General features: G+C 34.5%; 3 protein-coding genes and 1 long non-coding RNA gene across 5 annotated transcripts; 3 read left to right on the forward strand and 1 right to left on the reverse strand.

Moving 5' to 3' along the window:
• Positions 1 to 2,501: 2,501 nt before the first annotated feature.
• On the forward strand, positions 2,502 to 5,373 carry LOC140671156 (peptidyl-prolyl cis-trans isomerase). Its single transcript, XM_072902301.1, has 3 exons — positions 2,502 to 2,830; positions 3,942 to 4,295; positions 4,430 to 5,373. The coding sequence occupies exons 1-3, from the start codon at positions 2,627 to 2,629 to the stop codon at positions 4,499 to 4,501; spliced, it is 630 nt and encodes a 209-aa protein (XP_072758402.1). The 5' UTR covers positions 2,502 to 2,626; the 3' UTR covers positions 4,502 to 5,373.
• Positions 5,374 to 5,456: 83 nt separating this feature from the next.
• On the reverse strand, positions 5,457 to 24,823 carry LOC140671155 (uncharacterized). Of its 2 annotated transcripts, XM_072902299.1 has the most exons (6): positions 24,757 to 24,823; positions 24,365 to 24,570; positions 11,435 to 11,686; positions 10,559 to 10,885; positions 9,223 to 9,885; positions 5,457 to 8,933 (listed from the first exon to the last, which is right to left on the reverse strand). In XM_072902299.1, the coding sequence occupies exons 3-6, from the start codon at positions 11,675 to 11,677 to the stop codon at positions 8,721 to 8,723; spliced, it is 1,446 nt and encodes a 481-aa protein (XP_072758400.1). In that variant the 5' UTR covers positions 11,678 to 11,686; positions 24,365 to 24,570; positions 24,757 to 24,823; the 3' UTR covers positions 5,457 to 8,720. The 2 variants fall into 2 exon arrangements, with proteins under 2 accessions (XP_072758400.1, XP_072758401.1); XM_072902300.1 differs by lacking the exons at positions 24,365 to 24,570; positions 24,757 to 24,823 and adding an exon at positions 19,315 to 19,920.
• Positions 11,607 to 12,451, forward strand: LOC140671159 (uncharacterized). The gene is made up of 3 exons (XR_012047682.1): positions 11,607 to 11,688; positions 12,081 to 12,300; positions 12,378 to 12,451. It is a non-coding gene; the product is annotated as an uncharacterized lncRNA (long non-coding RNA).
• Positions 13,465 to 15,713, forward strand: Def2 (defensin 2). The gene is made up of 2 exons (XM_072902304.1): positions 13,465 to 13,625; positions 14,671 to 15,713. The coding sequence occupies exons 1-2, from the start codon at positions 13,529 to 13,531 to the stop codon at positions 14,865 to 14,867; spliced, it is 294 nt and encodes a 97-aa protein (XP_072758405.1). The 5' UTR covers positions 13,465 to 13,528; the 3' UTR covers positions 14,868 to 15,713.
• Positions 24,824 to 24,873: the final 50 nt, after the last annotated feature.

Raw genomic sequence — 24,873 nt, forward strand, 5'->3', positions numbered from 1 at the left:
ACATTCAAGATTAGATACATATCTTTAAATTTTCTAATTTTTCTAATTGTAAGAATCGCTCTTTTTCACGGATCCTTATTTAAAAATCAAATCTTTATCACTCTTTGGTGTTTCTTGATTCAATTTTACAGCGAAATTGAACTTTATATGACAATTAAAAACATCAGCTTGCTTTATATTCTGAATAGTTTATGTAACGTAATAATAACAGTCGATTACATAACCACTCGCGTTGACAATATTTATATATTTATTTATCTTCCAGTAGAAATTTTTTGCATTTACTTGATATAATTTTTTTTTTTTTTATAATAAAGAAATCATAACCGCTTATGCCACTCTAGTCAGAAAGGAAGTCGATCTTTCTTCGAATTTACATTATCGATTCAAAGGATATTGAGTTTTTTAATTCACTTTATGAAAACATATATTACGTCATGTAAATTGATAAACGTCTGGAATAACACGCATCATCTTGTTACGTCGTTTTAGCGTGACGAAATTCTACAGCGTTTTGCGTATGTAATGAACTGTTGATAACAAACGAGGAAGACTTTTCGCGAAAAAAGATAATCGCAATTACTATAGTCGTGTTTTCCAAAACAACGTAAATATTAAAAACTTTGTTAGTTTTTACGCATAAGATATTTATTCTTACAAAGAATTATCAGCACACGTGTTCAAAAGATATTTACAAGAGATTCGCAGGATATTAAAATATGTTTTAACATTCTATGGTTTTTTTATAAACATCTTTTGAACATGTGTGCTGTTAGGGATATGGAAGTGATTAACATTCATATAGATTGGAAAATTATTCATCGGAGTAAATATATTTAAAGACAAAATTATAGAATAATAAATTAGAAAAGTTTGACGTCATGTGTAAAAGTATAAATAATAATTTTAATTAAAAATAAAACGCTTCTATATAGAATTCGGATCATAAATCTTTGAAGACTTATTATTTAGTCGTTGGAGAGATCTGATTTAAAATAATTGCTTTTAATAGAAGACATCCGGTTTTAATTTGCTACGAGCAGAATCATTTATCGTAAAGTGATTTCTCGAAACAGCAACGTGGCAGAATGTATTAAATTCAACCCGTTACTTGCCCCGTTACTCTTTTTACTTTTCTATTTCAAACGTTTCGTCATCCTTGAGTCTTTAACTCTCACGCTTGTACCGAGTACCACGTTATAACTGACTACGAAAATAAAATGATTTTGTTCAATTAACGTAAAATAGATGTTCAACAGACATAAAATATTCATATGACATAGACGAAATATTAGAATTAATCATTTAATTTATTTCACATATATTATTCATTTCACATTATCAATTAATAATGCAGCTATCCGTATTTCTAATATCAAATGTTAAATCTCGAATCTATTCGATTTATCATTATGTCATTATATTTGTAAAAACTTGTAAAATTTTATCGTGATATAAAAATGGAATTAACATTATTGTAATAGAATCGCTTTACTATAATATACAATATGTCACGCTTGTATTTACAAATAACTTCGATTGGATGCAACGTGTTGTGTCATTTGTAATTATGTACATGTATATCACGTTGTTATAGTTTATCACTTTTTGATAAAAAAACACTTGTTTCTCAACACCTTTTTTTAACAAATCAAGATAAGGATGGTATAATATATTGTTGTTGATTTACGTATACATATGTAGTAATAACAATTAAAATATAGAAAGAAAGAGAGAGAGAGAGAGAGAGAGAGAGAAACAAAAAATCGCCTGTTGTATATATATATATATATATATATATATATATATATATATATATATATATATATATATATATATACATACATTTTATAACAGAGTTACCTTTTGCAACAACAATACAAAAAAATTCATTACTGAGTTATTACAAAGTAAATTTAAAGAAAAATAACATGCCTTAAAAAACATGCATTTTATAACATTAATATTAATTTATTTTATAATATTAATTATTGACATATATTAATTATTAATTATTGACATAGTAACGTTAAGAAATATGTTATTGCAGTAAGTAAAAGTATCACAGTGGCGTACTCTGGTGGTATTAATGGGTATTAAGTATAAATTCAACGTAGTTTTCTATCTAGAGTAATAATGTGTTCGCAGACTTTAATTCGACCGCTCGATTGTTCCGTCAGAGAGCTCTCTGTCGAAAAAAAAATATAAGTCCAGATAAATTAGTTACTCTAAATTTAATACCAGTTTATTTGTTAATTTTTTTTATTGTTTCCAAATTATATAAAAGAGAATATCAAATCAAGTTACAAAATTATTTATCTATAGCTGCTAGAGATTTTTACTAGAAACAACAGTACGATAGTGATAATTCGTGAAGAGGTATCGGATTGGTCGTAGAGACTGGCCGGAAAGTATGGCTGTCGATTGGCTGTCGTCCGCAGCGCTTTCTCATTCGATGAAAGATAAAATCGTACGATCGAAAACCTTCTTTTATTATATAATATTTTCACGGAATAACCGGCCGAAAAAGGAGAAAAATCTGATCTAAAATCGGTATCGCATTAAAAAGTATTCGGATCGCGCTCACGTGGGATCGATTTCCGGTGGATTTCTAGGAGCGTAGAATATGGCGTTGAGATCGATTTGCCGGCTGTCAATTGATTCGACCTTCAGGCAGTCGAGCCATTTCGGAGCCACCGCCCGCCCGAGACGACCGTCATTCGACACGCTCCTACGAAGCTTCGCCGCAGCAGCTAAGGACATGGCACTGCCACGCGTTTTCTTTGACATGACCGCGGACGACAAGCCCGTGGGTCGCATCGTGATGGAGGTGAGCGAAAATAAGCGCGCGATCGCAGCGATAACGTCGTCCGACTTGACCGTGCTCCCTTTGCGATTCGGCCATGCCTGGCCATCTTGATTTTTCCGCCGTGCCGGTTCGCGCGATTTAACAAGGGTCTCGTCCTCGATCGTCGTCGCTCGACAAGGATTTCAACGAACGTGCAACGCGACCGGCATTTGTCATCGCGGCTACGCGAAATTACGGCGAGCCATGAGCAGTTGGCTGCGCGTTATTAGCGATGCGTCATGATTATGCGAACGTGCATGCTCGGCCGTTGCAAAATTTTCCATTCACTGGCAGGGGGAACCGGCAGGGTAACGCGTGCATCTGAAAATTGCTTTTGTATCATTTTTAACTACTCGCATATAACTCTTTAATAGTCGCGAAACGTACGAGGAAACGAATTATTTCATTTAAATGGAAGTTGCGTTGAAATTTAGGTGGAAAATTTGGCCGATTCATCCATTCGGTTGTACAGATGAGGATGTAAAAAAATAAATCTCTTACACGCAGAAAGTTACTACATTTTTGATTATTTTAGCGATAAGATAAAGCGCGCTTATCTCTTATCTTTTATTAAAAATTATAATAAATCCACGAGCGTCTATATTTTATATAAATTCTTAAAAATAAATCGTATCGAGTGTATCGTATATCGAAGAAAAAAGTCTTGAATAAAAATATCATATATTGATTAGCAACTTTAGATAATTGACTAGCAACACTTTGCACTTTGTGTGAGATATGTAAATTTATTTATTTTGTATTTTGCATAATGCAGAGGCATTAGGAGCACATGAACATACTGGTTTAAAGTTTTAAACACAGATGGCGTCAGCTAGAATATAGTGGATATAATAGCATTATTTTTTATGTATCTATGTTTTTTTATTCTTCCAAATAAAATTTCTCTATTTTTTTAATAATTAATACATATTTTTTAACGAATTTTAGGCAAATTAAAATTTTTCCTTACTGTTTTATGAATATAACACTGTAATTTGAATGTATATTAATTAATTGCAAATTCTTTATTGTTAATATGCAAAGAATAAACAAATAAGAAAATTTTAATTATACTTGTCATTAAATTTTTCAGCTGAGGAAAGATGTTGTCCCCAAGACGGCGGAGAACTTTCGTGCTCTTTGCACCGGAGAGAAGGGTTTTGGCTACAAGGGTAGCAGTTTCCATAGAGTGATTCCAAATTTCATGTGCCAGGGTGGTGATTTCACTAATCACAATGGTACTGGTGGTAAATCCATCTATGGTGCCAGATTTGAAGATGAAAATTTTAAGCTTACTCATACCGAGCCTGGCATACTTTCGATGGCGAATGCTGGACCCAGCACCAATGGCAGTCAGTTCTTTATTACCAGCGCCAGGACCAGTTGGCTCGATGGAAAACATGTTGTATTTGGAAAAGTTATCGAAGGAATGGATGTTGTTAGAAAGGTATGATTTTGTTTCTCTAACCATATCGCATACTTTTGGTGAAAGTTTACATGTTCTTCTAAAGAGTGCTTTTTATTATAGGAAATTATAATAATTGAACAATTATTGCAAAATGAGTTATAATTTTGTTTCAGTTGGAGGCCATGGGTTCTCAGAGCGGCAAGACCTCCAAAAAGATCATAGTAGCGGACAGTGGAGAACTGTAGATGAACTAGATTGTAATGAATGCATTTTTATTTAGCTGTTGCATACATATTTACTGTCTTTATTACCCTACTTTATCCATTCTCAATGATCACAATTTTCTCATCAGTGCTAATTTCTTTGATCGAGCACAGATTGAAAGCTTGTTCAATGTAGAAACAAACAAAATTGCCTGCATTTTTTTTTTATTTTTTTTTTTTTTTTTTTTTTTTTTTTTTTTTTTTTTTTTTGTTATATATATATATATATATATATATATATATATAAGCTTATTTTTTCATTAAAAGATAGAAAATTGTTCGCTGACTTTTTTTAAATGAAGGATATATCAATTCTCTTTTCTATACTTTGTATAATTAATATAATGTGTGTTTTTTTTACAAAAAATCTGTTATGCAGTGATTTTTATGAAATCCATATTCTTCCACGGATACACTCGCTTAATATCGCTGAGTGAATTAGCAAAAAGGCACACAAGCAATGAGCTCAAATGTTTCCATACCATCTTATATTTTAGTGAGTGTTAAGAATACAAAGATCTTCAAGTAATAGACTAGATATTTCAGATTTTAAATCAATAATTGATGTATTGTTTCCAGTGTTTTAACCAATGCATTTTCTCTTTAGCGTTATACATTTTTGACTTTATACATATATAGTACATATGGATATCATCATTAGAATTCATGTTTTTTTATAAACCATTCCTCTATCGAATTATAAACGGATAATCCTTGTTTATCGTAATGTAAGCAATGCCTGAGAAAACGATATCACTTTACTGTAATACAACACCAACAAATTAAAACATGTAGTTGCAACAGTCTGAATAGTATGATTTCTTAAAAATAAAATTGTTTTCAGAAAGAAAAAACTGGATTACATAATTATTTGCATCATAATCTTATAAAAGTTATCAGCTAAACTAAATCTGCATAAAATCTCTTTAACTCTCAATAACTATATTCCTGAAGAAAATATGAAATGCGCCATTTTTATCATTTAATTTTCTATATCCTACTGTTATTCTTATATATTACACTACAATACTTATTTATAAATTATTCAGGTTAAAAAATCAATTTGCAAATAACGTACACCTTTTACAACATTTATGATCAACGTATATTTCATTTTTTATATATTTATGTTTTACCAATCTGCGCGAACATTGATAGAACATGTAGTACCAATACTATTTACAATTTTGTATTACATTAGGACACTTTTTCGATAATCTGATTAACATATGGATGTACTTGTCGAAAAAATACGTAGATAGATTTTATTTGTTTTTTTTTTTTTTTTTTTTTTGTCAATCTTTTAAATAGAGCGCCGATAAGAATTATAACAAGAATAATTTATCAACTGATATATAATTTTTTTTATTATTGTACTTCCTCTTTCGTATTCATATTCTATTTAAAATTGATGAAAATTTAATCGCAATGAATAAAGAGTTGCAATGTTTTTTCCCTTATTGGATTGAGTCATAAATAACTTTTTCCTGATACAGATAAAACGTATACTCACAAATATATAATCCTTACTTTTTGAATATATGTATCCTAATTGAAACTGAATGCCATCAATAATTTATTTAAGAAATTAGAGACTATAGAGTTTAATGTATTCACAAAAAGAAAACAAATTTGTTCCCAACATCTTTCATTTACGTCATTATTTAATCCACTAAAATAAATGACACATTGTAACTCGTTCATTCATTTGCTTTCTTTGTACTACCGTCTTTGTTTCACTTATTTACGTTCTCTTTTCTTTATCAGATAAATTGTATGTAGTGTAAAAAAAATGAGAAATTTTTTTTCATGGCTTTATATATATATATCTTGTTGATTATCTCAATCGAAGAACTTTTAAATATTTTCATTCTACTCATACATTATATATATCTGAAAAGCAAATTATAACGTTCTCATATAGATTAAGATAATCACATTATGCAATCAATTTCGTATATATTTCAAAACTCTCAACGACGATTATTATATTTTTGAATTTTTTTTAAATATTGATTTATCAAAGAGACGTGTAGATAGGTGTGTAAGTAACACGTCTATATAAGTTACACACCGTTTTGTTTAAATGTACAACTGTAAATTTCCAATGTTAATTCGATTGCATCAGTTATTTCAAATTACAACACATAAAATTCACATTTATTATTAGGTTTTGAAGCTATTCATTTAATACAAATTGAAGAAGCTCTTTTAACGGTGAGAGAAATTTCCCTTAATAAAGCAGCATAAAAGATACAGACCACATCTATTGTCAGTCTAATTACATTCTAATCACACCGCGGGGTGAGGCAAGATCAATTAATATGTTTAAAAAAAATCAATACATGTAAAAAATACTAAACTTAAGCTATGGAAAATTGTATTTAGTATACTATTTACTTATTTAGCTATTGTCACAGATGTCATTCAAAGAATAAAAATTAAAGAATCTTAATATAATTAAACACTAAAACATAATTACGTGGAAAAAATTTGAACATATATTTTATCTGCTCTAAGTTTTCTGAGAATGAGAAAATTCACGAAATTATCAAGAATATAAGTTATACAATTGAAAAGTTGTAAAAAAAATTAATTTGCGAGACATATCGCGATATTTATTAATCCTACACTTCATTTATGGCTTTGCCATATTAATTCATTTGCGTATTCGCAATTATATATATCCTATATTCTTGAAACATAAAATTTTCGAGGCTGCAACATGAATTTTTTTTTCTTTTTGCATTTGACGTACAACTCCACGTATATTATTGTTGCATGTCATTATTAAACGCACGTGGCAATTTTTATACACATATAAGTATCGTGTACATATATCTTTCTACGTTAGCGGCGTTTCGTTCTACGATTGAAAATCGTGATAATATTGCAGATAATAAAAAAAAAAAAAAATAAAAAAACAGATAATTCGATTAGTAAAACAGAGAGAAATATATGACAGATAAAGTGCCAACTTACGGCCATTATGCCGTAAGTCTGCATAACTTATCGGACCAGCCGCCACTCTCTCTCTCTCTCTCTATATGTTTGCCTCACTTTAAGAATATATTACATACATTGTATATATTGTATATTATAATTAAAACGTGGCTCTTTTTTTTCTCTTTCTCTCCCTTTGACCCGCAAAGGATAGATTAACGTTTATGATTATTCATATTATATTAATATACATATGAAATGCACTTATATAGCACAGAATATATTTTCGATACGTCATAATCTTACTCTTAGGACGTCAATGTAATGTTATTTGATCACGGTAACTTAAAACGATACATGGTTAAAAATAATTGTTTTATATGAAAATAGTTCTATAAACAATCTCTCTTTGATTCGCACTCTATCAATAGAAATTATAGAGTGTTGTGCGCGTGTGTATTTAGGATAGACAAGACAGATTTAGCGTAACGTTATCTATTATTTCCTGTCTCGCGGCGATTATAAATGTAATCATTTGAGAAATGGATAAAAATGTAACTAGAATATACAAACACAGGATAAAATAATCCGTACGTATTACATCACAAAAATTAATAGCAAAGGCCTTTAGGCTTTGATTATTGTATTTAACGGTACAATATATCTCCGCAAAAATTAAAATTATTATACGGTACCTATTACTGAATATTAACTTTCAAATAAAATTATAGACGTACAGAAACCTCACGTCAAAAGATCGAAAATACTCCTTACGGATCTTGATACTATCTTTTAAAAGTTCACTGATTTTAAGTTTTAAAGAGTTTTGATAAGAAAGAGTTTTTAAAGCTGCTTTATAAAGAATACACGTGCGAGGGTGTTAACTTTTCTTGTGAGAAAATGCGTAAGAAAGAAAAAGAAAAAAAAAACGGATGGAAACAATTCTCACATCCTCGACGAAATATGTTTTCTTTCGCGATTTCTCTCTATCTCTCTCTCCCCATTTCTCTTCACACTCGATTTTTCTTTTTCCCGAACCCTTCTCAACTCAAGGAGGCAAACAGGAGAGGACCCATTCCAACAAATTTCTTCGTATTTACACGAGGAGTTAGTTCAGATAATAAAACTCATTCGGCGAAAAAGGAAAGAAGATAAATAATGGCAGTGCAACGAATATCTCGTGCTGTCAATCGGGCATATCCTGAGGCAACGAAATGAAACAAATGGCGTAATTGCGAAGAAACGATCCGATGGTGCACTACTTGACAAAGAGGTCCTTAAGAGTGGAACAAATCGAATCGCAGTCCGCTTGCTCCTGCTCCTTGTTCCCGCTCGAGAACCAACTGGTGACCTTGCCGGCGCGCGACTTGTTCGGTGACACAGATGGTTTTCCAGATGAGCTGCCCGACATTTCCGCATCGTTTCCCCTGTGGGTCGAGGTAAGAATCTTCTCGATGGCACTGCCGAGAACCTGTCGATAAGATAACAAAAAGTTACGCCATCGCGTCGCGCGAGAGAACTTTGGTGTCTTTAACATGATATATTTTTTCCTTGCGAGATGCAAATATATACATAAATGCTAGACGAAAATAGAATTTTATTTCAAACTAATAACTTTAACTATAACTTCTCTCTAAATGTTTATAAATGCCTCGATAAAGAAAAATACAATGTTGACTATATGATTAATATATTTTTAACGCTAGCCCCCTTCCCCCCTTCCATTTTAAATAAATGGAACGTGATTACGTTTCGTTTACCTGAGCGTCCACTTTGGTACCGCTACTATCATCCCAGAGAACCTTGTGCCTGATGTCTATATTCTTCGCCAACGTATCCTTGACGCTTTTAACTATCTTCGACTTATCGAGCTTGAACGTCGTCGCGCTCTCTTCATTCAGATCTCGATTCTTTTTCGACATAGGCTGATGACGCTTGGTGAACCAGTTGCTCGGCGCGACGAGCGAGCCAACGGCGCCCTTGCTGCTGCTGGGTGTTTTGCTCTTGGTACCGCGTAGGATGGACACGTCGAAGCTGTTGGATCGTGAGTTCTTAAGCCGACTACGCCTCTGCTCTGCCGTTTTCGTAGACCAGCTCGATTTTTGTTCGTCCTTCGCGTCCGACGTACCGCACGTGTTTATCTCTGACGCGGACGACGTCAGGGAGCTCAGGATGGATATTAGGTCCGTGTTGGAGCATGTGATGCCCACTGTTGGTACATCGAGTTCACAAATCGGCCTTGTCATCTCAGACGCGCGTCTACGTAACGCCGACGTCGACGCCGCGACTGATGCCGAGAAATCGGAGAATCGGCGTTTCTGATGCTGTATATATTTCTGCGTGGTAGAGCTATCGTTGCCCTCCAGAGGCTGAATCTCGCACACGCGCTCGCGAGATGATGTCTTGTACATTTTTAAACGAACCTAACACAAACGTACGAGCATTAAAACGTTTCCCGTTTAAGTAAAACATTAGAGAGCGAACAAGACGTGTATATACAATCAAATATATGTTTTCAGTGGCTTGCTTTTCAAGTACAGAAAATTTAAACACATAAATAATTTAACTATAATTTTAATAACGCTACATATTTTTAAATTATTTTTGTCGAAAAGTCTTTAATTCAAAAATTTAGTTATACATGTTATTTTATTGTATTTTATCTTGCAGTTTTTTATTCTTGAACTTTTTAATATTATTTTCACTAATTGTAAAATACAAGGACTCTTGAACTTTTAAATCTAAACTCTCTTATATCTATAAAGAAGGTTTTAAAGTTGAAATTGGATCTGTAATAGGGCATGTGATTCAATATATGTTCAATTTTAGAGGGAAAAAATAAGAGTGAACAATGTAATAAATCTTCAACCGATCGTCCAAAAAATCTAATAGTGATTAACACGAAGCTTGGTCTTGTCCCTCATTCCCGCTAAATCAGCGGGATTTATGTATCGTTTGATATATATATATATATATATATATATATTCGCGTCTCTTATTTTAACTTTTATATGAGAAGAATGTCTTTTATTTTAATAGTTTTTTTACTTTATCTATATAATTTACTCATAACGTTTATACATTTGTAAGTATTACTTTTTTGGCCTTGATCTCAGCGATGTCGTCCATAATGTCGAGCTGCAGATTGTGAGTACTTCCACTATTACTTGGCGGACCAGATATCCCGGTGGACGAGTCCCGCCGGCCCTGCAATATCCTGGTGGCACCTCCCATGGGAAATGCGGCGATAGATTCTCGACGATTGCGACCAAAGAGGGTAGTAGGTACCTTGGAGATTGTGACGACAGAGTGTCGTCGACCGCCCGATTGCGGTGCCGGAGTCTGCGAGAGCGTCGCCAGGAAGGCAGCCTCCCTCGCTGAAGGACCGGACCCTTCTCCACCGCGTTCGCTCAATCGTCGCACCTATTCATGCGTATAATTTATGGACAGTGTAACTTTAACTGCGACATTCAACGCGCGTTTATACCTTATCACTACGAAAGAGGAATGAGTTGATCGAACAGAAACCTCAATCTCAACAAAAAATTCGCTAAAAATATTTCAACCATAACATATCGGGTTTATGATGCATTCTTAAACGTGATTATTTTTAAACCTTGAACCTTTTGAGCCGCAGCTTTTTTTTAAACCCGACTATATACGTATTAAAATAACAATCATTTATTAATATTAATTAATATTATCAGTTTTAAATTAAAATATATACAAAATTATAATTATAAAATCCAACAAACAACATAATATTATACGACTCCTGATAGCTTTTGTATATATTTTCCAATGTTATTTGAAAACCAAGAAGATAACAATGATTACTTTACCGTGATTATTCTGAGCTGCAGATAAGTTTATTCTCGCGTACGTGTTAGAGCATCATAAGTACTACCATGTTTACTTATCGATATCGCTTTAACCGCAAAAGACTTCCTGTGCACGCGCATACATATATACCTGGGATGCGGTTATCCCGGATGTACATTGCGGAGTCGGTAACGAATGCTTCCTGGCGTCCCTCCACGGCGAGAGCAGATAGGGATTCAAGGATGGAGAATCCGGATCGACGCATCGCGGCGGTGATTCCGTGCGACAGCGCTCCGCTTCCTCCTCGCCGAGCGTGCTTTCCTCGACGACGATCAGCGGTTCGGCTCCGCCACTTCCGCTGCTCGTAGTCGGACAAAACGACTGTCTTCTCATGCTGATATTCTGTAAATATTATTTGTCTCCCGAATTTTCTTTCCTTTTATCTCTCGTCGCTTATAATTAGATCACCTCTTCGCACAACAATTAAATGTTCTATAGAATTCTTTTTTATGTTTATATTAAAAAAAAAAATTTCTTAAAACTTTAAAACATTTTTCTGATTTTTTTATGTAGATATTTTAGAAAATTAAATCTTTTAGTCCTCTGACACTAAAATAACCCTCCTTAAAAGTTAAAAATAAAATGACATGGAAATTTTTCTTTCTTTTATTATAAATATTTTCTTTTTTCGATTAGATATCTTATATATTTATTGGTATTTATTATATCTATATGTCAAGTGAAATTAATGGAGACTCAGCAGATTTTCGCTGCACACATTTAAAATTCCAAACAGATCCAGCACACAGAGATTTCTAGGGTGTACGATATCGAGATTCGAGAGATTCCCAGAAGGACTTTTTATTTTTCATGGCGACGGAAAGGCATCTGGTAGATGTATGTCTCTGGTGTGAAAAATATGGATAAAGCATTGCACGTAATATATCGTCTTATATGGATCGTGTAATTCAGGACACGTGCAAGCATTTCGATTTGATATGAAGAAACAACCCCTCGTAAGTACTATAGTGCGTTCACGGCAGGGGGAGGGGTGTAATTTCAGCGTTAAATTTCCATAAATATATTTGCGTAGGATATAATAGCCCACAGAGTTCCAACGACCTCGAGTTTGATCGAAGAAAAAAAAAAGAAAAAATATCGCGCCCGTTGTCGAGAATGACATATACTACACGTCACATTGCGTCGCTACGCAAATATTAGCGTTTGCAGAAGTCATATTTTCGTTCAATATCTGGGTCAGCTGTTATGATCTAATGAAATTTGCGATCACTCGCGATTATATGATGCAGCACGCGTGTTGCAATTATTTTTCGCCATTGACTGTTTATTCACAATTTAACCAACCGTGATATCTTTCACAAACGAGTTACTAATACTTTACAGAGATTTTTGCAATGTGCAAATAGATCGCGTTATTAGCGCGCAAAAAAATAAAGTAATGAAACATATTAAATATCAAAAACAATCACAATGTAAAAAGCATTATTATTCCGATTAACTTTTCAATTTCGTTCTGATAAATTTTAATCCTTTATGGTCGCAACACATACATACAATATCCGAATTATTTAATAACGGTAGATTACTACTTTTTATCGCAAAAGATTAAACCTGTGCTACGTATAATAGTCGAAAATATTGAAAAAGAAAATCTCTTATTCATAATTTTTAAAAATATGTATTCTGAAATATAAAGTTTTTTTTATATATAAAAGAATATATATATATATATATATAAATTTAATATTTGATATTTCCTTCAATATCGGGACGAAAGATACAAAAAATAAGTCAAAATATAAGATGTTTCGCGCAATATCTTTTACTTTCGAATATAAAAATGTTTTCAATGAATACCTGTCAATTCTTTTTAATTCACTTATTTCTCGCAAGCTACAGTCACGTCGATATTTTCGAACAGAAAAGCCGCAGTCGATAGAGCTTTATCGCCTCTCCCTTTCTCTCGCAGTCGTCCCGGTAACGGTGATAATACCGGAAATTAATATTCGAATACGTAGGTCAGTCGGCTGGCTGGAAATAGCGAAGCGCGAAGCCACAAGAATTCCGGTGGCGGAACACTAAGAGGAAAATTGCTGCGTTAGACGACAGAGGATGTTCTCGGTGGCAGCAATGAGATATATAAAGGGTTCGCGTTCCACATCCTTGAGAGAATATCGTTGTTTGAGACGCATTCGAGTGCACACGAAAACTTGTTCTGCAATCATGAAACTGCTCGCTATTTTCGCCATCTTTGCTGTACTGGCTTACGTTTCGGCAAATACACTACCGGTTGTTTATGACGGACCTACCTACGAACTGAGTAAGAACATTTTATCGAAAAAAAAAACGACGGAAAATTTTTCTCGTATAGTTCAAACGAAAATTCTGATAATTGATAATTGGACAATTTCATTAATTATATAATTTTAATTCAAGATATTTTTGTCGAATATTTTTTTGCGAAGACTGGAAGTCTGGAAGAGAGAGAGAGAGAGAGAGAGAGAGAGAGAGAGAGAGAGAGAGAGAGAGATTCAGATATTTTGTTAATTTATTAAAAAATATTAAATGCTAATTATGAAAAAGTTATAATATGTAAATATTGATATTTGTTAAATATTATAGCCTTATTTTTCGACTAGAATAATACGGCTTTGCAATATAATACAGAGAAACTTTTCAACTTTGATTAATATTACATATCCAGAATGCGCTACCTTTTATCTCACTCCATATAATATTCCGTATAATACTCTGTATATAATTGTATTACATACACACTCATTGTCAGTCTCTCTATCTCTCTCTCCCTCTCTCGTCTCTCCTTTCTCTGATGTACCCTTTTAGTACACATTGATAATACATATGTCGATATCCTTTCATATCGAGTGCGACGCGACCTATTCTTCTGATGAATCATTAGATTACGAGTTATCGTTTCCAAATGTTGAATTAGAACTAGTATTTATTTTATTCTCTACAATATTATTCAAATATTAAAATCAATCTTACGTAATCAAAGCCTCAAATAAAAATAAAAATCTTATTAAAAACCTCGAAAGTTAATTCATAAAATAAAATAAGTCCTCTCAAATTTCTCAGTCCTTTCAAATTTCTCTTCCTTTACTTTAAACGAAAAAGGGAACGCAAAAGGAAAAACTAATTCGGTTTTCACGAGAGAATGTGCATCCCTGCTACAAAATTCTCTTTCGTCCGTCTCGTAAATACGATTCCGTGTCGCAACATATATGGCATCGAATATATATTCTACGTTCGTGTAAAAATTCAATGTACTCTGTGAAACACGGAATTTTCTTTTTATCGTTACACGAGGAAAGATAATGGAAAAATCGCTCGAATTGTTTCAGCTGCCATCGACGATCCGGGGTACGACGAGGAGACATCGAATCTATCACCTATCCGACAGCGGCGTGTAACCTGCGACCTTTTCTCCTGGCAGTCCAAGTGGTTCACTTTCAACCACAGTGCGTGCGCGGCCAAGTGTCTGGTGCAGCGTCGCCGGGGTGGCCGCTGTCGCGACGGCATCTGCATCTGCAAGAATTAGACGTCGTGTTCCGCTTTGAAAAAAAAAAAATGGACCTGTATCTCCCGGCCAACGCACGTCCCACGGATCTTGCACATCGTCGTTTGCTGTCCCACGCTATCGACTACGTTGGTGAATGTTACCGCATCGTAATCCAAATTAATATTTATGACGAGGATCACGACGGGACATCGCATCGGCTTAATCGCCGCACGGTAACCGATCGATTGTAACGCGCAAAATCTCGTCGAAAATTGATAACGCCACTATCAATGAAAATTGTCGCGATCATTCTCATCTCGTTGTGTTAGGTACCGTATAATTTAATAATAAAAGTAACGATTCTTATCAACGACGGGCATTAATTTCACGATGGGCGAGAAATTAAAATAAAAATTTTAAAAATTGTTGGCGTTATTAATAATCGTAATGAGCACTTATATAAAATGTATACTTTTCAACAATGTCAATTGTTTCATTGCAACAAACACATACGTACAATGTTGACTGAATCAAACGTTTTGTAAAAAAAATATCTACATATATTTATATACACATATGTGTGGATATAAATATATGTATATATTTATATCTCAAATATCTATAATATTTATGCGCGTATGTATTTTCTAATTGTAAGTAAAAAAATCGATTAGGTATTGAAGAATAATCATATCGATATTTGTGAGATAGTTTTCAACCGCGCATTTACTTATACCATTAAATATGTATAATACAAGTGTGTTTATGTGATATTTAAATAAGAAATCGTTCTACAAACCTGCTCCACAAGCTAATTAGCGATATCTGCTATAATCATCTAATCTGCTATTTTATAATAAAAGAAACACCATCTAGCTAGATTAATTTCTCAATCGCAATAATTATGTAAATTTCCAATCTTATGACTATATTCGTAAAAAAACAAATTTGACCAAAAACAAAAACATAATCTTTTTAAGTTCGACGCAGATTATGCAAAATATGTTTTACACAAATTCACCCATTATGTATTTGCGATTTTACTGTATAATTCATTAAATCAAAATTGATTTTAATGATATACAATACAATATAGAAATAAGTGATGATGGAATAGCAATTAATCGAACAAAACGTAACATACCGTGCCGGTAATTGATAATTGACCTCTGTCCTGGCGCATTCAAAATCTATTTCTGTATGTGAAAGCAACATGTGGGTCCGAGCCAATAGTTCCACATTGATAAATCCAATCACTAACGTAATATCTTTCGGTTCACCATGTATATTGATTCGTGCATCGCGAGCGTGCACGAAACACATATCACCGCTGAACAATAAGCTGTTCAACCTGTTCCAGGAGACGACATTTTAATCGAATTTAAAATACACACTTAAACAATCGTACGTAAATCGATTTCCGAGATTAATTCGATGTTAGGCATTCAAGATTTAAATCTGTGACACTTTGACTGATACAGAACTCTGTACATCTCTTATCGCGGAGCATCCCCTTTAAATACTCGAGCAAAATCAATGTTCTCCGATATAATATTTCTGTGATTTCGATCCCAGGAAAAAAATTATCTATGCAGTTGCAATGATCCTGTCATTATTCTTAATTTATCAGATTTAATTATAATTTCTTCAACGCGCCCTTTAGACCCTAGCGTTTCCTTGGGATCATACTACGCATTCAAAACACATATTATTTCTGATCACGTACGTAAAATTCTCCTCTCGAAATACTAGTCTCGACCTTTAACTTCTCTCTACTCGTATGATGAGAGTCATTTATGATGGAAATTGTAGAAGGGCACTCTACTTGGTATCAAAATGCACTCTCGCAGAAAGATATTAGTGGGATCCAACGGATTAAGATAAGATCGGATTAAACGGAGGTGTCCTCAACGGGAGAATAGGAGTTTCTACGATCCTTCTCTGTTTACGACAGTCGACAAATATATTAGCGGCATTGTATACCAGGTGTCCCTGACCGATATCAAGTGTTCTTTTTTGTTGTTGCAACTTTGCGAGTGGAAGGGGGACTTGAAAATTTGAAGCAATATGCTGATGGCGATATGAAAGTTTCCCCGACAAAACCCCCGATACACGATAATTAAATGGAACAGAATTTCGTGACCCGATGCAAAAATTATCGGCTCGCAAATATTGAATATTCGCTTTTGCGGAACCATTTTACGTGCAATTTCCGAGGCAATATAAAATTGAGGTGATTCGATTCGCCCTCTCTTTCTCATCTCTTTCTTTTTTTTTTTTTTTTTTTTTTTTTTCCTATGCGTTCGAGAAAGATGATTCGTCGGTCGGTGCACAAGCGCCAGCAATTTTCTCCGATAGAACACCGGGACTCTATCGGGAAAGAGAAATATATAATGCCTGAAGGAAGAGTTTGAGAAAGGATCGCTTTGATCGGAATGCCACACTTAATTCGATTTCAGAGCCACGTAGATTCGACGGCGGCTCGAACGGGACGATCGGCGTCAGCGTTTCAAAGTTGCCGACTACTCGTGAGAGGAAGTCTCAGCTCGTCGTGTCCTCCGGGCGACTTTGAACTCTCTCACCTACCTCTCACATGTCTCAGAACTTGCCGCCAGCTGAAGTCAGCAAATGAAACGATATTCGCCGAACAATATATCGGAATAAAGTCTGAACTGTGTTTATACGGACTATGTATTGTCCACGCAGCGTTAATATTGCACATGACGGCAGAAATATACTTAGAAATGTTGGCATACAAAAGAATAACTTCTCTCATTGAATAACGGACATTAATCTCATGAATGCGAACATTAATCTCACGGAATTTTCCGAGTATTTGTTGCCGGAGGTAATAAAAAGAATATTTTATTACTTCAGTCTTCAAGATGCTTCGCGAAAACATTAGCAGGCTTATTCTTGGCGTAGATTTTAAAAGTTTCTCTGGCTTGTAAGAGAGAAACAAAACAAAACCTATAAACTTCATTTAAGGGACTTTTAACTTTGTAACATGTTTTTATGCTTCTGAGGAAGAAGAATTATTATTTTGCTCGAATAATTATTTTGCAGTAAAAATATTACATAATATTTCACCAAGATTTTTCCATTTCAAATTTAGAAACTTGATACTTTGCTTGAACTCTATTTATTATACGACATCTCTATTAAACGTAGAAAGAATTCGCCACGTGCAGAATATTTATCATTCGGTATTTATTTTAGCATATTTATACATGTGCAATATTTTTGAACATTCGATCAATGCCGCATACGCCGTCGCTTGAAACATGTGCGATAGCATCGGAAAGAAAACGAAACTTTTCCAGTCCGTGTGGATAGAAATCGTGCAAACGTAGGCAACGCAATCAATCAGATCGTCCCGAATAGATTGACTTTGAAACTGCCAGGTAACGAACCGCGCTGCGAATAGCGGGTTAAATTTAAGTCAATTCACATGAGGGTAAGAGTTTATGGAGCGAGAGCCAGTTACAACGCAATCCCGCAAAGAGGATTCAATAACGAGTGAAAAGAGAAGGAGAAAGGTCAGCATTCCCATCGCATTCGAACAAATCACGTCGTCCTTCTTTTCTCTCTTCCCCCCTTCCTCTAATTTTCTCCCTCTGCTGCTTTTCCTCCCTTCGTGTTCAATATCTATCGAACGTTTATCGTGTCGGAAATTTCAGTATTGGCGATTCACAAATGAGATTCGTTGGACGAGAAACGCGGCGCGACATCCGATAAACCAAAGAGCTCGTGAATGCACCTTTAGTATACTAAACCCTATCGATCGATGGGGGTCACTACGAACGTGACGGCTTGGCTTTTGAGTTTCAAAGGTACCGAGTATCCAGCTACCGAGTTGTGGTAAGATGGGGTGAGATTGTTCCGAATAGGGTTAACATTGCATCGTCGTTGGTATATTAACGTCGCACCGGCGAAAAGGCCGTGAAACCGACGAGCTTGATATCTGAGAAAGAGAGAGGACAATCAATGACAGTGACGAGAACCTACTGACATAATAAATAAACCTTCGCACGATTATTTTCTCAGACGCAACGCTGTACATCATTTATCGTTAGATACGATCTACTACCGGATTTTATTTTTAGAAAAGACCGCATAATGTGTCAATTAACGTCAACAGCAGGCGAATTGAAGCTTGTTTATTTATAAACGAGGCAATAAAAAGGGCATTTCATATATTAGCGATTTGAAATCATCTATCTCTTTATATCAGCTAAATTTCCAATTATAATTGAAATTTTAATTTTTTTTAATATAGGTATATGAAAAGGCTGGAGAAAATGCATTTTCCGACATGTTTTTTCTTTCTCCGAAAGATATTATAAATCCGTTAGCAAATAAAAACATATAAAACTGCATCTAATATTATCACATGCGCCATGCGCCCCGAGCTGTGCGCGCGACCGCCACGTGTGTGGCAAGGATACCGCGGCGCGGATCCTAAATTTAAAAATTCTCCTCTTACCTTCGCACGAACTTAACCATCGCGTTGAAGTAATCTCGAGCCAGCTTATACGCCTCTAGCGCGAACAAAGGGATTTTCTCACATGCGCCGCGATACCGCGACGCGATATCTCTTGCTGACGACGGGCGCGCAAAACCGACTGGCCGCCCTTCACGCCCTACGTGACGTCATACGGGTGCAACGTATTTGACGTCACGCAGGTAGCCTTTATTCCGCGTCTCGTGCACAACGCAACTGCGCCGGTTGATATAAACGGTTTGTACAAACGGTGCCCGTTGATGTTTCGCGGTCGTATGTGAAAATTGCCGGTCGGATGATTTAATGGCGTGTGGAATAATCTCGCCTTGCAATATAACTGCATCAGGCGCACACACGAGCCACGTGATCGATCCCTTGTTATAACAAATGCCGCGGTCATCATCTCACAACCACGAGATCATCGATATTAATGGTTGTTCAATGTACTCCTGTTGGATTTTATAGTACTGCTGATGAATACGAAATGTTATTTGTTGTCCGCGCAAAAAGAGGAAATAATGGAAAATGAAAATTTAGATAGAACAATAGTGCATCAAAATAAATATTTTTGTTTTATTATGCATTAACTCTTTTAAATGTTAGATTGCAATTCCGAGAATAATATTTATCTTTTGAATTCAGATAATAAATAAATTTTGTCAATAATATTTGACATTATAAAAAAATTATTAAATCTGTAAAACACATTTATTCTCGAAAATTTCGATAGAGTCCTGTGTTACCTGGATTCGAATGATAGAAATGTATTGATAGAAATCTCAATTATAAAGTGCTCATAGAAATTACATTAACCATTAATTAAAGATTATAATATTTATTGTTTTCCGTTTTAATTTTATTGGTATTATTTTTTGGTATATAAATATTACTACTTTTAATTCCATTGATGCAATCATCGTGAGAGAATTACTTTTTTGAGCAGCTTTCTATGAATTATTAGAGATTGATATTACATATTCGGATACTTATGTCTATTTTAATGTTAATTAGCAATTAGTTAGCATGTTGACGCAACAAGAAATTAAAAAAATGTTCGTTGTAGGTAACTAAGAGCTAGTTAAATAATTACATCCCCACGAGAGGAAATGATGGGAATTCGTATTGTTAAATTTCTCTCATTTTCTCGGTATAGTCCAGCGTGAAATGCACGAGGCGTTTCCTACAGAGCAACGACAGAATAGCTATTAAAGACAATTCATTCGGCCTTCCAACTCTCTTACCGATGTTCCTTTTGCCTCGTTAACTTCCATTCTTTTATTCAATGAGCAACCTCCCTCTGTGTTTGACGGACATTTAGTACCATGTAATTACACGTTACTGTATATACCACGTTACGTAAGTGCACCTGTGCACCGACAACTGGCGGAGATGATGATGCGTAGCAACGCAGGACGAGGGCAGACAATTTGTCGCGAATATGCGCGAGCAATAAATTCCCGAATCGGAAGATTCAGTAGGAAAATCTTTTTCGCCCCTAGCGATTTTCTTCAAAATTAAATTGAAAAATCTCACTTACACTCTTCGCGCTGATAACGAGTCGCTTCTATCTTATCGCAAAATGAAGCTCGAAGAAAAGTCCTTTATAGAACGACGTCTTTCATTTCACAGATCGAATTTTTCCTTGTGAAAATCTATTTTGCTACGAAGATAAGCGAGCCAGCGTCAAAGTACAAGGACATGCAATTGCGGGACTGTGGACTTTTCCTCCAAACTTAATTAAATATCTCGAATGCCGACTGATCATCGCAAATATTTCCGGAGAATCGGTCATCTCGACCGACATGCGTGAATTTTATCCCTTTTTCTTTTTTCTATTTATTTCTCTTTTTTTTTAACCGCCTTCTCAAAGGATTTACGATATAACAGAGTGTTACGATTTAACCCCCCGGGTAACCATACTTTTCCAACTTCCATCCATTTTAGACATAACAATCCGGGATTTCGAGGAATTACGATTAAGCGGAAGGAGAGATATAGATAGTAGATGAAAATTTATGGTCAAAGATTACGGATAACGGTATAATATACCGTTTTATATCAGAATTTTTACTTTGTATAATATATCACAGCGTTATGTACATATAAAATCTGTATAAATAAATCGTCGTATTTTCCATCCGATATTTGTATTCGACGCGCAAACAAAAATTGTGTGTATCGTCAATTTTACGTAATTATATAATGCAAATTACGCAAGTTATTCTTACTTGAATTATTTAACACTTGTTAAACATTCATTAATGTCGTAACTCAAATTTTATCATCATTATCGCGTTACATTTTCCTATTATTAATATCAACATTTATTATTATTATTATTATTATTATTACTTTTTTCATTAATTTCTTATTAGCATTAATTTATTATTATTATCATTATTTTTTCATTATTAATATCATTTTGTATTAATAATAAATATCTCAGAGATACTATATCTAAAAATCTCTCTCTCTCTCTTTCTCTCTATTCTCGAGGTTCTAATTTTATCGCAGGCATGGAGCGGTTCATCCAAACGTTTAATAGTGACGATTAGATTGAATCTTGTTAGTCGAGATTTGTATCGGATATTAAGCGAAATCTTTTTAAATACATTTGCAGTGCATAAGTATTAAGTTAGTCGAAGTAATTTAAAGCATTTCGGAAGCTCATTTCAAAGCAAATTTTTAATGCATCATGTTACGAACGCAATCGATGAAAATGTCGTTGCAAAAAGATTTTATTACAAAAATATTTTGGTCACCATTACCTGCATTTCAATGTGAGTAGCATATTTCACCACTGTGATTCAATCGTTTCATGTAATAAATAATGCAGTATTTCATGAGTAAATTTTTAACTGAAATAACGGAATTATTCACAGAACGGAATTTAATTATTACGTGACAATAAAATGATGGAAGCGTTCGAGCGTTTCGGATAGTGTAAATAACGGCAAAGCGTTCATTTGATCGTACAATATGACATTATATGCGATTAATCAAATCGAGCGAGAAAATAACCATCTTAAAACACATGTACTATTAAAGTAAAACAAATGTGCTATTAAAGTAAAACAAAACAAATCCGCAAATAGAATTTATTTCTATTGAAATATTGATTCTATATTTATTATAACAATTTAAAATTATTTGATAAAATTATTAACTTTAAGCTTAAGATTAGAACTTTAATAGTTGGTACATGTACTTCTGTTTAAACTTAGATTTGACTTTGATGAAAACTATGCTTTGTTCGTATCGATCAAAAGTATCTCTGGAAGATGAGAGAACTTGGAAGAGCCATTGCTCTTCCTCTCGACCTGTTCTATTCTGCTAACTATAGTAAGCGAAGCGATTCATTTAGGGTGCAACGGCAGAAGGCCGAAATTATCGAGGGCAATTATTCGCTGCGAATGCACAGCTATATAAACCTGCCGAGGCTTGTAATTGTCAATTAGACCGGCTGTCAAGATTTCATCGATTCGTCGATAATCCTGGTATTCGACTAGTATTACTGGTAAAATGCGAGGATTTAACGTTTCTCCAGAGAAGCGTCGTATTTTAGAGAAATACGAGAGAAATCTTTCCCTCGAAATTAATAAAATTGTTCAGTTAATGAGGTTCTCCGACAAAGAATTTTCTCTCTTGAGAATGTAAAATAAAGTAAAAAATTAATACTCTTTGATTGGAATAAGTACTCTAAGTGCACCGTTTCTTAAAAAACATCCCAGACAACATGAAAAGGTCAAAAGACATCTAAAGATGTCCAAAAGACGATGAGACATATTTAAGACGGTTTTTTAGAGACACGTGTTTTTTTTTTTTTTTTTTTTTTTTTTTTTTTTGTCTAAGATGAATCTTTTCAATGTAATTTTATTAATTTTGCTTTACCAATTTTTATTTTACCAATATATTTGTAATAATTATTTGGCGCATTTTATATACATTATGTTTATTTCCTATTATATTATCATCTCGTTAAGATTTTCTAATATTCCTTTTATTATTACTTAATAAATATTAATTCTGATATGTAGTTCCTCTTGTAGCATACATTCCGTGATTATCAACTTAAGCACATGTTAGTTTCTCAAACGTGTTTATGTAATTACTACGTTAATTTACACTAGTAACTTAGGTAAACCACGGTTCCACCAATGTAATTTATTATTTAAATCAACTTATACACAAGTCTACTCTTTGACACTTTAGTGTCTATCTGTCGCGTTTAATTTTTCGCTTTATAAAACTTGAAGTAATCAGTTTAATAGCAAAACACTTGGGAATAAAACGAGTATAAATAATTTCACCTGTATGGAAACTTTAATAATTATTATATAAATAATAAAGAAGATTCTGCGGAGGTGGAAGCCTATGGTATAATTTTTCCAATATATCGCAGAGCAAATAAATACATAGCCAGCAAATTTATTTTCACGAGTCTGTACTTGAACGAAAATGTTTCTTGAGAATAAGAAACAATTTCGACAAAAGAAATTTCTACATAAAGTTTTATATAGATTGCTTTTTATATTTTGATATAAATTGCTACAATAATAATACTACGTTCAAAAAATAATGCACGAATTGTTCGAAATGGTTAACTGATTGTAAGTAACTCTAGGATATAACGATATAATCTATCTTTACTTGAGAAAGTTTCAAAGTTTCTCGTAATACGAACTATGTACATGAGTTATGATTATGTATCTCAAGGGTTTCTGCCCTAAGATATGATACGGGTAATATCGTAAATATCTGTCACCGATATCATCCCGTCGTCGTTATCCCGGACTGATTCCACAACCAATTAGAGCGCAGGAACGTATTGACGCGATATAAAATTTCAAGAGCCTCTCTCCTGCAGCCATTAAAATCCTTTTTATTCTATATAGAAAGAAATATATATATATATATATATGTTCCGTGAAACCGCGGTACATTCAAAAAGCTACGGTTGTTACATGATCAAAGGTGAGACGTAAGTAAACAGTTGACGCGACGAGCGAGTAAGCAACGAAATCCCACTTACCAGAGAAATTGTCGGTTGCCGAGCGATGTTAACCTCGGAGGGGTTTGTTAACGCGACCGCATTCACGGTCCGACTGCCGATCCACTCGCCAGTGATGTACTATCACTATCCCGGTTGCTGCTCCTCGTTGATCTCACGGTGGGCGCACGGACTACACGCACCACTCGACGATATCAGGGTTGCTCGGTGTAACGACCTCGCTGCACCTAGGTACAATAGTCACCCTTACACATCGATCTTTCGTTTTCCTCGATCGTTGCTTCGCTAGGGGTTCTGTTCGCTCTGGGATTGCGTCGCGATCTTCACCGATCATGGGCCAAAATCGGGAGGGGGTGTGTATGTGATATATCAATGGATCTCTCTGTGTGAGCGATCGCGCCGGCGATTCTTACCAAGGTAAAGCAAGGACGACGACGACGGCTACGATAATCCAGCCGCGACGGTGGTCAGAGCGGCACTACGAGCCTCGCGAACGACCCGGCGCCCCCTCTCGCCATCGACCCAGGTTC

This window comes from Anoplolepis gracilipes, chromosome 11 (assembly GCF_047496725.1).
Source record: "Anoplolepis gracilipes chromosome 11, ASM4749672v1, whole genome shotgun sequence".
Taxonomy (NCBI): Eukaryota; Metazoa; Arthropoda; class Insecta; order Hymenoptera; family Formicidae; genus Anoplolepis; species Anoplolepis gracilipes.